Source organism: Vulpes vulpes, chromosome X, assembly GCF_048418805.1.
Source record: "Vulpes vulpes isolate BD-2025 chromosome X, VulVul3, whole genome shotgun sequence".
Taxonomy (NCBI): Eukaryota; Metazoa; Chordata; class Mammalia; order Carnivora; family Canidae; genus Vulpes; species Vulpes vulpes.
The window spans coordinates 115,874,550-115,887,502 of record NC_132796.1 but is presented as its reverse complement, the minus strand read 5'-3'; the positions used below and the strand labels follow the sequence as shown (position 1 = coordinate 115,887,502).

General features: G+C 56.8%; 1 protein-coding gene across 1 annotated transcript; it reads left to right on the top strand.

Annotated features, from left to right (window-relative positions):
* Positions 1-7,804: 7,804 nt before the first annotated feature.
* LOC140596317 (melanoma-associated antigen 8-like) lies at positions 7,805-11,277 on the top strand. The gene is made up of 2 exons (XM_072744986.1): positions 7,805-8,197; positions 9,349-11,277. Exon 2 carries the CDS (start codon positions 9,640-9,642, stop codon positions 10,654-10,656), a length of 1,017 nt encoding a protein of 338 aa, XP_072601087.1. The 5' UTR covers positions 7,805-8,197; positions 9,349-9,639; the 3' UTR covers positions 10,657-11,277.
* Positions 11,278-12,953: the final 1,676 nt, after the last annotated feature.

Below are 12,953 nucleotides of genomic sequence, written 5' to 3'. Positions count from 1 at the left end.
GAACAAAAGGTAATGGATAAGTTTCAGAAAAAGAAAGATTCATAGGAAAATCAAACACAAGCACACAAAACCAGGCAGTGTGGAACACAACCTTCCTGAATCTTCTTCACTTCTTTCCCCTCCTTTAACTTCCAAGCCAGCATTATACTCTAGTCTGCATTCTTCCATCGCATAGACATTTCTGGAATCCATTCCTTCCTCGAGCCCTGCAACCCCTGCCCTAGCCCAGCCTCCCAGCTGTCTTCCCCGGATTTTAGCAGGAGGCTCTCAATGATGTCAGATGGAGGCCTGCAAGTACTTATTTGCCCACGAAGGGCCTTAAGACACCTGCACGGGTGTCTGCCACAGGGCAGGTCTGGCAAGAACCAGTCAGCAGTTCAGCTCCTCGCAAAGGAGACCAGAGTGTAGAGCAGGCCTTTCGCTCAGGCTGGGAAAAAGCAGAGGCTTCTCAGATCCGGAAGACTAGGACCGAGAGTGAGTCCTCAAAGTCGGTGAGCTCCTGTCTGACTTGCTTTGTCCTGCTTTCAACAACTCAGGGCCTGGGTTGCATGTGTCACACAGGAGGGTGTGGCTAAAGAGATGCACCCCAGAATGACTCCAACAAAGGGGGTAGAGGGCCAGGGGTGTCCTAGCTGCTACAGCCCAACAGTCCTTCTCAACTCTGAGTAAGAACACTGTGACCCACCAGTTCCCCACAGCAAGCAACATTAGCAGAGGTATCCCCGCATCTAGCCGTGACTGCCCCACAGGACCTGCTCCTGGGACTTGTGCTAAGGCCAGCAGCCTCAGGATGGCAGGCGCTCCTCCTCCCACCTCTTGTGGGGTGGCCGACATTCTGCACAGCCTGCTTGCCACCTGGGGACCCAAACGCCCTCCTGCACGGCTGCTTACAAAATCCTCAGTGAGCCCGGGGGCCTGAGGGGTGTGGCAGAGCATCCCGGTGACCACCGCCGTCACTCACTACACTTTCCTCTGCTCAAAGGGCCCGTTTCGGGACCCTAGGGTCCCAGGCAGCTGTCGGGATGGCTGACAGATCCACACTCCCTATCTGGCTCAACCTCAGAAAGCCAACTTGGTAGTGGCCTCCACGAGGACACCAACTGCACAGAGTGGTGGCTATGACTCAAGAGTTCTCTGAGAAGAACCACTGGGGACAGGCAGCTTCCTGTGGGGCAGCTTCTCTTTTGAACATCTCCACCCCAGCATTGCACCTTAAGGTGCAGAATCCGGAGACTTGCACCTAGGAAAACATGTGTGCCTGACTTATATCCCTCAGTAAGAGAAGACAGTGGACTGTGCTCTGTGAGCTCACAGTGTGGTAACAAAGTCCTTGACTCCCGAGGCTTCTGTAGAAATAGCCTCATGCAGTTTCCTACACTCCCAATCGTGCTGGCCATTCTCCAACTGTCAGGACCCAGTCCCTCAACCTTGTCCCTCTGTTTCTCTCATTGTGGGGGATAGGATGCTTGATCCTGCAAGGAGGAATGTGGGGGAGGCATGCACTGTCCTCATGGGTGGTCTTGTCTCTACAGGTCAGCATCAGACTCCTGTGTATGTCCCAATTGGGCACCTGCATTTACCCAGAGTGGTGGTACAGTCGGAAGGACCATAAAGTGGCCGCGGGGCAAGAGCCCTGGGGGCAAAGTGGCAGGAATGTGCCCTTTTTCTTTGCAACCCTGGATGGCACATTGCAGGCAGTCATTATGCCCGCTTCATCTCCTCCAATATGAGATAGCTCCTTCGTATTTCCTGTTTTTGAACCAGAAATACTTCCCTATTGCTGTTGTTGTTTTTGTCTTTTTAAAGATTTATTTATTTATTTATTTATTTATTTATTTATTTATTTATAGAGACAGGCAGAGGGAGAAGCAGGCTCCATGCAAGGAGCCCGAATTGGGATTCAATCCCAGGTTTCCAGGATCACACCCAGGGCAGCAGATAGCACTAAACCGCTGTGCCACCGGGGCTGCCCTCCTACTGCTGTTGTAACAGATCACCACAAAGTTAGTGGTGCAGCACAAATTCATTAATGGAACAACAGAAATGTTGGAAGTCAGAAGCCCCAGAAGAGTCTCACTGGGCTAACATCAAGCCATCAGCAGGGCTGTGATGCTTTGGGAAGTCTCCAAGGAGAAATGTGTTTTCATGACTTTTCCAGAACCCAGAGGGTGACCATCATCTTTGGATCATAGACCCTTCCTCCATCTTCAACGCCAGCAATGGCAGTTGAGTCTCTCACATGACTGTCTCCTTCGACATTTGGATCATTGAAATTACATTGGGTCTACCTGGATAATCTTGAACAATCCCCCTATCTTCAGGTCAGGGAATTGGTAATTTCAATTCCATCTTCAGTGTTAATTCCACTTTGAAGTATAACTTAACATATTCCAGCTGTGAGCATTAGGATGCGGACATCTCTGGAAGGCCAGTGTTCTGCTTATATCTATGGCATTGACATTTCTGAGGAGTACTGGTCCAGTTGTAGTAGAATATCCCTCTGAGTGTGTCTGATGCCTTCTCACGAGGAGGCTGGCCTTTGGCATTATCAGGAAGGACAGCACCGACAGCAAGAGCCCTTCTCATTGCAAGTAAAGTATCTCCGATACCTCAGGATGCAGGGAACAGTATGTGCAAAGGGAAGGAGCGCACCTGCATTCTGGCAATGGGGAGAAATCCTAGTGGTTGGAGTGTTTTGTGTTTGAAAGTAGCCTTGCAACCAATCTTAGTTACCCTCCTTTCTACCTTCGCTAGGGAAGACTTTTTATGGTCATATGTGAACATGGGTGTGCCCTCTGGAATCAATGGGCATGTGCTGTGTGAATTGGCTATTTGTAAAACCTTCTGTGGCCCATCCCAAACCCCAGGACACGTGAGTAGGCAGGGCTACTAGGCAGTGTTGTGGCATCACTGTGGTAGGCAGGGAAATGGTGGCTTTCTTGAGCAGACGGGATGCAAAACAAAGCAAACACGTTCCTGCAGATGCCCAGAGCTCTCGCCACAGAGCAGACCCTGTGCCTTCTTCTCCTGAAGACAGCTGTATTTCCTGTCACTGTACGTTCACCCCAGTTGGAGGCCAGAAGCAAGTTCAACTTTCTCTGGAGATCATTACTCCTCGGTGGTACTGTGTGCTTCTTAGTGCTTTCTAACAGAAGGCATGCCACTTCTGGCTCTTCCAGTGTGTGCGTGTGTGTGTTTTAAGATTTTATTTACTTACTTATGACATACAGAGAGAGAGACAGAGGCAGAGACACAGGCAGAGGGAGAAGCAGGCTCCATGCAGGGAGCCCCACATGGGACTCGATCCCGGGTTTTCCAGGATCACGCCCTGGGCTAAAGGCAGGCGCTAAACCGCCGAGCCACCGGGGCTTCCCTATGTCACTAATTCTATCTTCTGCCTCAATTATCCGAGCAGTCAGAGCCTCCATTTTTTATTGCTTCTCATTGATAGCCCTTTTGAAATTTCAACTTGATTAGGTTTTAGTTCTTTTATTTCTCCAGAAAGGCTTTGTCTAGTGTCATTGATGCTTTATTCAAGCCCCGATAGTATCTTTATAATCATTATTCTGAACTTTACTTCTACCAGCTTACTTACGTCCATAGTCATTAGGTTCCTGGCAGTCAGTACTGCCTTTGGTTCTCTTTTATGTGATGAGGTTTTTTCCATCTGTGCAGAGAAGAATCGATGAATGAGAGAACAAAATACTGAAATGGCAACAATGACCCCAGAGAAATATACACTACACAAATCACAAGAGACCCAGAACTGAAAAGAAAAATTAAAAAGAGAGAATATAATCAGACGGGTGAAGAGGATAGAGTAATACGCTGGATCCTGTGTGTATTTTGGTCCGTTTGTTAGGAAACTAAATCCCAAAATTGTAACAAAAGGAAAACTTTTCTAGGTACTAAACAAATTAAATACAAGGAAAGGGTAGAATGCAATTGTAAAAATGAAAATTAAAAGAGAAAAAAAGTAGAAATATCAACAGACAGGTGAAGAAAACAGAGCAATACACTATATTCTGAGTGTATTTCCTTCGGTTAGAAGAAACTACATCTCAAAATTGTGAAGAAGGGCAGCCCAGGTGGCTCAGCGGTTTAGCGCCACCTTCAGCCTGGGGTGTGATCCTGGAGACCCTGGATCAAGTCCCAAGTCAGGCTCCCTGCATGGAGCCTGCTTCTCCCTCTGCCTGGGTCTCTGCCTCCCTCTCTCTGTGTCTGTCATGAATAAATAAACGAAATTTAAAAAAAAAGATGGCCTCAAAATTGTAAAAAAAATAACCTTGTATATATATTATGTATATTAAATACATTGACAGGATAGAATGTAACTGTAAAGATGAAAATTTAGAAAGACCTTAGTTTTTTTATTTTTATAAATTTATTTTTTATTGGTGTTCAATTTGTCAACATATAGAATAACACCCAGTGCTCATCCCGTCAAGTGCCCACCTCAGTCGCCCCCACCTCCTGCGCACCTCCCCTTCCACCACCCCTAGTTCGTTTCCCAGCGTTAGGAGTCTTTGTCTCATTCATTTGGGGAATACAAAAAATTAGTGGGAAATATCAGAAAGGGGAGACAGAACATAGAAAGAACTTAACAAAAAAGAAACAAGGAAGGAGAAAAAAAAAAAAAGCGATTTTGAGGAGACAGGTGAAGAAAACAGAATCATATACCGTACACTAGGTGTATTTTGGCCTGGTGGAAGAAACTGCACCGCAAAGGTGTAAAGAAAAAAAAAAAACTAACCCATATAAAATTAAAAACAATGGAAGGATAGCATGTAAGAATGAAAACTAAAAAATATTTCCTAAAAGTTTGATAAAATAAGAAGTTGGTTGCAAAAGGAAAGGGAAAAAAAATGAAATGGAAAGACCAAAGAATCAAGGGGGAAAACGCTGTGAATTGTATAGGTTATATTCCCCTAGCGCTGGAGTTTTGCGGTTCTCAGTGTTCGGTAAAGTTGGTCTGGGCCGCATGCTCTTGCTGACTTTCTGGGGGAGGGACATGCTGCGCTGATTCTCAGGGGTCTTTGCCCCGAGTGGGCGAGCACCGCCCTTGCCAGGGGGCCAGGCTAAGTAATCTGCTCCGGGTTGCTCTCTGTGGATTTTGTTCCCTGAAGACCTTGCAGGCCGCTTTAGAGGCTGAGAGCGAAAGTGGTGGCCTCCTCATCCCCAGCCCCAGGGCTGAAAGCCCAGCTCCTTAGCGCACCCCCAGTGAAAGGCAACCCATCACTCCTGTCTCCCTGGTCCCGGACCGCACACTGTGCTCACCCAGCCTGTGACCAAGCGTTTCCATCTCAGGCACGGACCCTGCTTCGCCTTCCAAACCCTGCAGATTCCTGCTGTGTGGACCTGTGCGCTGCCCCTCCCCAGGGGGAGCAAGGGGATCTTGCCGGTTCTGCTGCCTGCTGGGCTTCTGCTCGGAGAGCCTCTGTGCTGAGGGTGCTGGGACCCACTGACCCTGCTGGCTTTTGGGGCTATGGCCACCACTGGCTGAGAGCCCGCTGCTGGGCTCGCTACCTGCAGCCGGCTTCCCTGCTCCCATGTCTGGGAGCTCTGCTGCACTCAGGCACCGTCAGTGTTCCTGTGACCCCGGGGGATCCTGAGACCACGCTGTCCCACCTGGGATTCTGCACCCGCTTCACTGTCTGAGCACCGGGCAGGCAGGGCCGTCCCTCACCAGAGCCGACTTCTAAAGTCTGGATTCTGCTCTCTCTGCTGCTCCATCACTTTCTGGTGGAGGCTGCTGGAGCTCACCCCCTTGTTGCTCCCCCGTATCTTCCCATGTATCGCCTCCCTTTTGCCACCCCCCCCCCATCTTCCCATGTATCGCCTCCATTTCACTTCTCCACACCTCCTGTCTTGCAGAAACTGGATGCTTTTCTCTTTGTAGCGTTGCAGCTATTCTTTTTGTAGATGTCCGGTTCAGTTCTCAGGGGTTCAGAATGATTTAGTAGCTGTCTCGCTGAATTCCGGGGACCAGAGGAACTTAGGTCTCTCAACTCCTCCGCCACTTTGGACTCCCCGCCCCCCCTCCGCCCCGCCGCCCTGTGGTCTCATTCGACCAAATGGTTGGGGAGAAGTCATCATCTTAGCGAAACTCCTTCAAACTAAAGAAAAATATGGGCATTGTTTTCAATTAAATGTCCCACGCTAGTGCTCCTGGATGCAAATGCTAGAGGAGAAATCCACCTTGAAAGAACGCTTAAGCCAAAAGCACTCATATAGCAGCAAATATCCTGAATAAGTATATGCATATTCAAAATCCTAGCGAAGGAAAGGGACGAGAGGCGGTGCCCAGTGAACAGAAATCTGCCTTAACGTTAGAAAAATCTTTCAACTGTATTTATGTACATTAAGAAAAGAATGGAACTAAAAACATCTGATCACGACTGGGTATAGAAAATTCCTTTGAAAGAAATTCAACACTAGCTAATGGGAAAAGCTTCTATCAGAATACGATGAGGAAGGGATTTCCGTTTTCATCTCTGTGCAACTAAAACCTCACTTAAAAAAAAGTAAGTCTCGGGCAGATACTTGGTCCTGGAGAGCCTGGATCGAGTCCCACATCGGGCTCCCTGCGTGGAGCCTGCTTCTCCTTCTGCCTGTGTTGCTGCCTCTCTGTTTCTCTCTGTGTGTCTCATGGGTAAAGAAATAAAACCTTAACAAAAAAAAAAAAGAAAAAGAAATGAAAGTCTTGAAAAACACACAGAGAATAAACAACGTCCAAACAAACAATAAATGAGGAGAAAGCCTTGGGGGACCCTGAAGACTGCTGAGCTGGATATTGAGTTTGGGTTGGGGATGCAGGGAACATCAGGGATGTGGGGAGGGAATGCAGCCTGCATCAATGCAGATGACAGGATTGATAGGCGGAGCAATTTCCAACTTCTCCTTCTGCTTCCCAGCATAAATCTGAGGCAAGACCTCAGAGTACACATGACCTTAGCCCTGGGGTGCTAAGAGGACATAGGGAAAGACAGGATGATTGAGGCACTGGACTCTAGAGTCTATGCAAATAAGCACCTGAAATCATCTTAGTGGCCAGGAATGCCCCTTAAAAAAATCACTTAAGTAGAATATACAGAATCAACCTGAAATAGAGTAGGGAGTATCAGAGCAATTCACAGAGTAAGAAAAGGTATTTTTGATAAAGTATATATATGTAGTGTACACATATATAGGTACATATACAAATGCCTGTATCACGTGAACACAGACGCACATACATGTGTCAACGTCGGTATTACGTGATATGTAGGTACGATTGCATATGTACCAGCACATATAATCTGCACACCTTATACATACGCGTGCACAGGACACACACTCGGTAGAGAGGGACGGTGTGTTTCTCCCGATGACGCAGCAAGTCAGGGGAAAACCCCCTGCAGTGGGCCCCGCAATTCGGGACGCCCCTAGACACCCTTGCAGCTGCTCGGCCGCCCCCAGGAACTTAAACCTTTAGCACGATGTTCCTAAAGTCTGGCTGCTGGCCAAGGGACCCCATGGGAAGGGGCGCTTCCTCGCGGCCCCTGCCCCTGCCCCTGCCCCTGCCCCTGCCCCGGGGCTATGGGCCCTGCGGCTGCACAGCAGAGGCTGCAGGCAGCAGGCAGCTGCTTGCAGGCAGGCCTGTGCAGAGGCTGCAGGCAGAGGCAGCTGCACAGGCTGCAGGCAGGCCTGTGTCCTGATGAGGGCCTCCTGGGGGAGGACTGAGAGCCGAGCTGTCCCAGGACGCTGGGGGCCACCGAACCCTGCTGTGCCCCTGCCAGCAGCCCTGGGCCACCCCGGGACCTGCAGAGCCGGTGGGGTGGGGCCCGAGCCGCAGCCACCATCCCTCAGGCGCTCGGGGACGTCGGGGCCTGAGAGGCTCGGGGTCAGGGGCACAGGCTGAGGTCTGCAGAGAGCCGAGGCCCCAGCCCGCCCGAGTGCAGGGCAGGAGCCCAGGGAGGACAGGGGGCCCCCGCCTTGCCAGCCGGCGCGCTTCCCTCCTCCCACCCTAGCCTGCAGCTCATCTCAACCCAACGTGCTGTCAGCCGTGGGGACCCCTGGCAACGGGGTCAGGGCGTGATGTGACGTGGGCCGACCTCTGCGTCAGAATTGAGAGAGCGCGGAAGGCCTCGGTGCGGGGGGTCGCACTGGGGTCCCCTGGAAGGAGGCCAGGCCCGGGCCGGCGGCAGCCAGGCAGCAGGTAGCCCCGGGAGGGGCCCCGGAGGGAGGGCGGGGGGCGGCCCTGGAGGGCGGCAGGGGAGGGGCCCCGGAGGGCGGCGGGGCGCGGAGGGGGCCTGTCGGGAACCCCAAGAGACCACCGGGGGAAGGCGGGGCCTCGGCGTCCTCGGCGTGGAGCTGAGGCCTGGATGCTGGGGCCTGGGGCAGTGGCCTCGGGCCCCCGGAGGCAGGACGGGCCCGGGCCCTCCGCGGAGCGGCGTGAGGACCTGAGGGAGAACTGCGGGGGTCCCCCACCCCACCTTCAGGCGTCCACCCGCGGCCCGCCCTCCCCGAGAGATGGAGGCACCGGGCCCCCCCTCGGGGCTGGGGGGCGGCCCTGGGGAGGCAGGACACCCTCGGCCACCCAGGAAATGCGCCTCGGGGGCTGGGGGTGGGGACCGGAGCCCCCGGAGCTCAGGAGCCCGGGCTGGGGAGGGGCACAGGGCGTGCCTGTGGGGGCGGGGGCCCTGGAGCCCAGGACAGAGGGGACCTGGCAGGAGGTCGCCAGGGATGGGAGGCCTGGGAGGCCCCCTGGGCAGGCTGGGGACCTGCCTGCGGCCGGGCGGCCAGACTTCCCCATCTGGGTCTCCCGAGAGACTGGGGGCCCTTGGCGTCAGGAGCACGGCCTCCCTGAGGGGGCAGACGGTGGACCCCCGCCCACCCCACATTGAAGGGGTGAGTGGCCCCCAAGCCAGCCCTCAGGCCCAGGAGGGGATGGCCCCGAAATCTGGGTGCCCCTCCCTGGCAGCCCTGGGAAGAGAACCCGGGGTGTGGCCTATCCCAAGGAGACCCTCCTCCTCTCCAGATCCCTGGGCTCAGGGAGGGGAGGGCCTGGGCCTGAGGGTCTGCACTCAGGTCAGCAGAGGAGACCTTTGGCAGGCCTGCCCAGAGCCGGTCCCCTGGCTTCCTCATGGGGAGGGTCGGGGCAGCCTGGTTTTGTGGGGACACTTTGGCCTCAGGACCGCAGACAGAGGCCGGGGTCCCAGGCCCTGCCAAGGGCACTGGCAGGCCAAGGAGGGGACTGGGACTGCTGGGGACCTCCCAGAGTGCGAGCCAACCTTCCTGTGTGCACTGGGGGCCCAGGGCTGGGCTGGCAGTCTGCACCCTGAGGTGCCCCCTGCTTCCCTCCTGCAGGGGCTCCAAGAACTGGCAGCGCAGCAGGGGCCTTGGTGGCCGGCAGGAGGCCCTCAGGTCACAGAGTGAAGGAGGCATAGCAGGTCTGTGTCGCGGGACCTGCTGAGGTCCACGTGGTCTCTGAGCCTGGTGCCAGGGGCTCAACTCGCCCGGCCCAACACGCAGGGGCCTCCTGTGTAGCCGATCCTGATGCGGCCCGCTCTCTGCCCTGGCACGGGGCCTCTCTTGGCCCAACTGCACCCCGACCAGCCATCCCACCGCTGTCTTCAGCTTTAGCTCCACGCCCACACCATGCCCCTGAGGCACACGAGTCAGCTCTGGAAGCTGGAAGAAGACCCGGGAGAAGCCCAGGGCCTGGTCAGTGCCCAGCTGCCAGAGGCTGAGGATGAAGACGAAGATTCATCTTCCCCCTACCCCTACCTGTGTTCCTCTTCCTCCTCCTCCCCCTCCTCCTCCCCTTGCTCCTCCCCTTCCTTGTCCAGCTCTGGCCTGTTCTTTGTGCCCCCAGAGGAGGGGTCTGAGACTGCCTGGAGTCCTCCCCAGAGCCCTCAGAGTGCCGGGCCCTCCCCCAGTGGCAGGGCAGCTAGTGGCTGGAGCCAGGTGGAGTTTGCTGGCCCCAGTGGCCCAGAGGAGGAGATCTGGAACCCCTGGGAGGTGCCCGAATATGCGCAGCCCTATGCCCAAGGAGGAGACGCAATGCTCATGAGTGGGGCTGACCTGGTGGGCTTCCTGCTCCGCAAGTATCTCGACAAGCAGCCCACCAGCCAGGCAGAGGTGCTGGAGGTCCTCAGCCCAGATATGCAGGATGCCTGGCCCGAGATCTGGGGTCAAGCCTGTGAGTGCATGCAGCTGGTCTTTGGCGTGGAAGTGAAGGAAGTGGACCCCGTCGCACACTCCTACGTCCTGGTCACCGTCCTGGGCCTCAGCTACGATGGGATGCTGAGCGGTGAGCAGGGCCTGCCCACGACCGGACTCCTGGTGCTGCTGCTGGGGGTGATCCTCCTGGAGGGCGACCGTGCCCCCGAGCAGGAGGTGTGGGAAGCCCTGGGGGTCATAGGGGTGTTTGCCGGCAGGCAGCACGTCATCTATGGGGAGCCCAGGGAGCTCCTCACCCACGTCTGGGTGCAGGAAGGCTACGTGGAGTACCGGCAGGTGGCGGGCAGCAACCCTGCCCGCTACGAGTTCCTGTGGGGGCCCAGGGCCCACGAGGAGACCAGCAAGCTACGGGTCATGGAGTATGTGCTATGGGTTAATAGCAGGTGGCCGGTTTCCTCCCTGGCCCCGTTTGATGAGGAAGAGTGGGTCTGAGCCCCAGAGGCGGCCCGGCCCTCTCCAGCCTTTGGTGGGGTCGGCAGCTTCTCCCGCGGGATGGGCACGAAGGGAGGCATCCCTTCTGCTGCTTCTTCCCCGTGGGCGCCTCTGGGTCTACCTGTGTGTGTTTGTGTGTTTGTTTGTGTGTTTGTGTTGGAGAAGACAGACCACTGGGCTTTCTAGGGGTGCAGGGCCAGGGCGGCTTGGGGGCAGAAAGCAGGGTGAAGAGCCACTCTGGGGGCCTGTTGTCTGCCGCCACCCGGACATCGAGAGCTTGGTTAACATGAGGAGGCTCTGGCACATCGTTGCTCGGATTCGGGGGATTCATCAGCTTGGGAGGCTACGTGTGCCACTGACATTCCGCCGCCCGGACCGCCGCAGCCGCCCCCCCGCCCCAGACGAACTTCTGTACATCCCCCAGTTCAACAGTTAAGAGTTTCATCCTGTCCTGAAAACCAGCTGGCCAAGTCCACCTTCGTCCCTGTGTGGGTTCCACCCGGATCCTCATCCCAGGCAGGGCATTGGGACAGAAATGGGTTGGGAAGCAGCAAGGACGGAGGGGTCAAAGGACCGGGTCGGGTCGTGCAGCCAATAAAAAGAAAAGTCTTTTGTTCTGGCTTCCTGTGCCTCCTGGCCCGTTCATTCTGCAAGGGCCCAAGGAACCCGGACCCGTGTACTCCGTCATGGGCGGGGGCCGGCGGAAAGGACGAGAAAGGGCCCGCGGGAGGCCAGGGGAGCCCTGCTGGCAGCTCCCTCATGGCCACACAGGGCTGAGCTCTGCTCCCTGCAAGGCCCTGTGTGTGAGCAGTGAGGACACGAGGACACGAGGGCCCCGGAGCCATGCCGCCTTCCGGGAGTGTGGAGGCCGCCTGCAGAGAGGTAGCAGGGGTGCCCTGAGGCCTGCGCCAGCCCCATGGGGCAAAAGGGTGAGGGGGGTGGCGGCCCCAGGGCCTCTGTGAGCAGGGCGACTCCTCCTGTGCTGCTGAGGAGCGAGCAGCGGGTGGGGAACAGAGGCCGGCCTCCACTCTGTCTCCAGGTCAGGAAGCGGGGAGCTGAGTCTTTTGGGGGGGGGACGCGCGCAGACTGCCTGGCGAGGGGTGGGTTGGGTCCAGGCCGGCCAGAGTCCCGGGAGGAACCCCGGGAGTTCGGGTGGGGGGCCTGACCTCCCAGCCTGAAGGAGCGCCCCGCCAGCCTGCTCCCCAGACCCCCAGCCCGGTGCCCATTTCCGCTGGACCCACCTGCTGGGAGCACTGGGGACCCCTGGCATGGGGTCCGGATGACACGTGGGCCACGTCCGCCTCGGAGGTCTGAGAGAGCGGAGGGCCTCGCGTGGGGGTCGGATTTGGGTCCCCGCAAATCGAAGGAAGGCAGGCCCTGGCTGGCGGCAGCCAGGGGAGCAGGTAGCGCCCGGAGTGGGCCCGGAGGGTGGCTGGAGGGGGCCTGTTGGGAATTCTGAGAATCCACGGGGGGGGGGGGGGGGAGGCGGGGCCGCAGCATAGAGCTGAGGGCTGCCCAGAGGCAGGACAGGCCTGGGCCCTCCCCAGAGCCCGGTGAGGAGCTGAGGGAGAACGGCGGGGGTCCCCCACCCCACCTTCATGCCTCCACTCCTCCCCAAGAGATGGAGGCACTGGTCCCCCAACTCGGGGCTGGGGGGCGGCCCTGGGGAGGCTGGACACAGGCCGCCACCCAGGAAATGCGCCTCGGGGGGTGGGGGTGGGGACCGAAGCCCACAGAGCTCAGGAGCTGGGTCTGAAGGGAGGTTTGCGGGGCCTGAGGGGGCAGGGTTCAGGGGGTGCCTCTGGGGGCGGGGTGGGAGGGCAGGGACACAGATGCCCAGGACAGAGGGGATCTGGTGGAGGTCAGGGCCCACGGTGAGCCCGGGAAGGCCGCAGAGGAGCAGGATGGAGCCAGATGGTGGCGGCGGGTGCGGCAGGCCTGGCACCACCGGGTACCCGAGAGCCTGCGGCCTGGTGTGGCAGGAGCAGATGCTGAGAGGGTGGAGGGAGGGTCCAGGGCTAAGGAGAGGCGAGGGATGGACCATTGACAGGGATAAAGGGGACCCTGTCGGAGGGTCATAAGAGCTGTGAGGCCCCCTGGGATGGGGACTTGCCCTCACTTGGGAGTATGGGTGCTCAGACTTCCACATCCTGGTCTCCCGAGAGACTGGGAGCCCCTGGCTTCAGAAGCAGGGCCTTGGACACGTGGGCAGAGAGGAGGGCCCCGGGTGCTGCTGGGATTCCCGGGGAGGATGGGTAAGAGGCCCAGGGGACCTCACACCCCAGCCCAGAGTCGTC

Coding starts and splice junctions, on each gene's coding strand:
- LOC140596317 (XM_072744986.1), top strand. CDS start 9,640: ATGCCCCTGAGGCACACGAGTCAGCTCTGGAAGCTGGAAGAAGACCCG.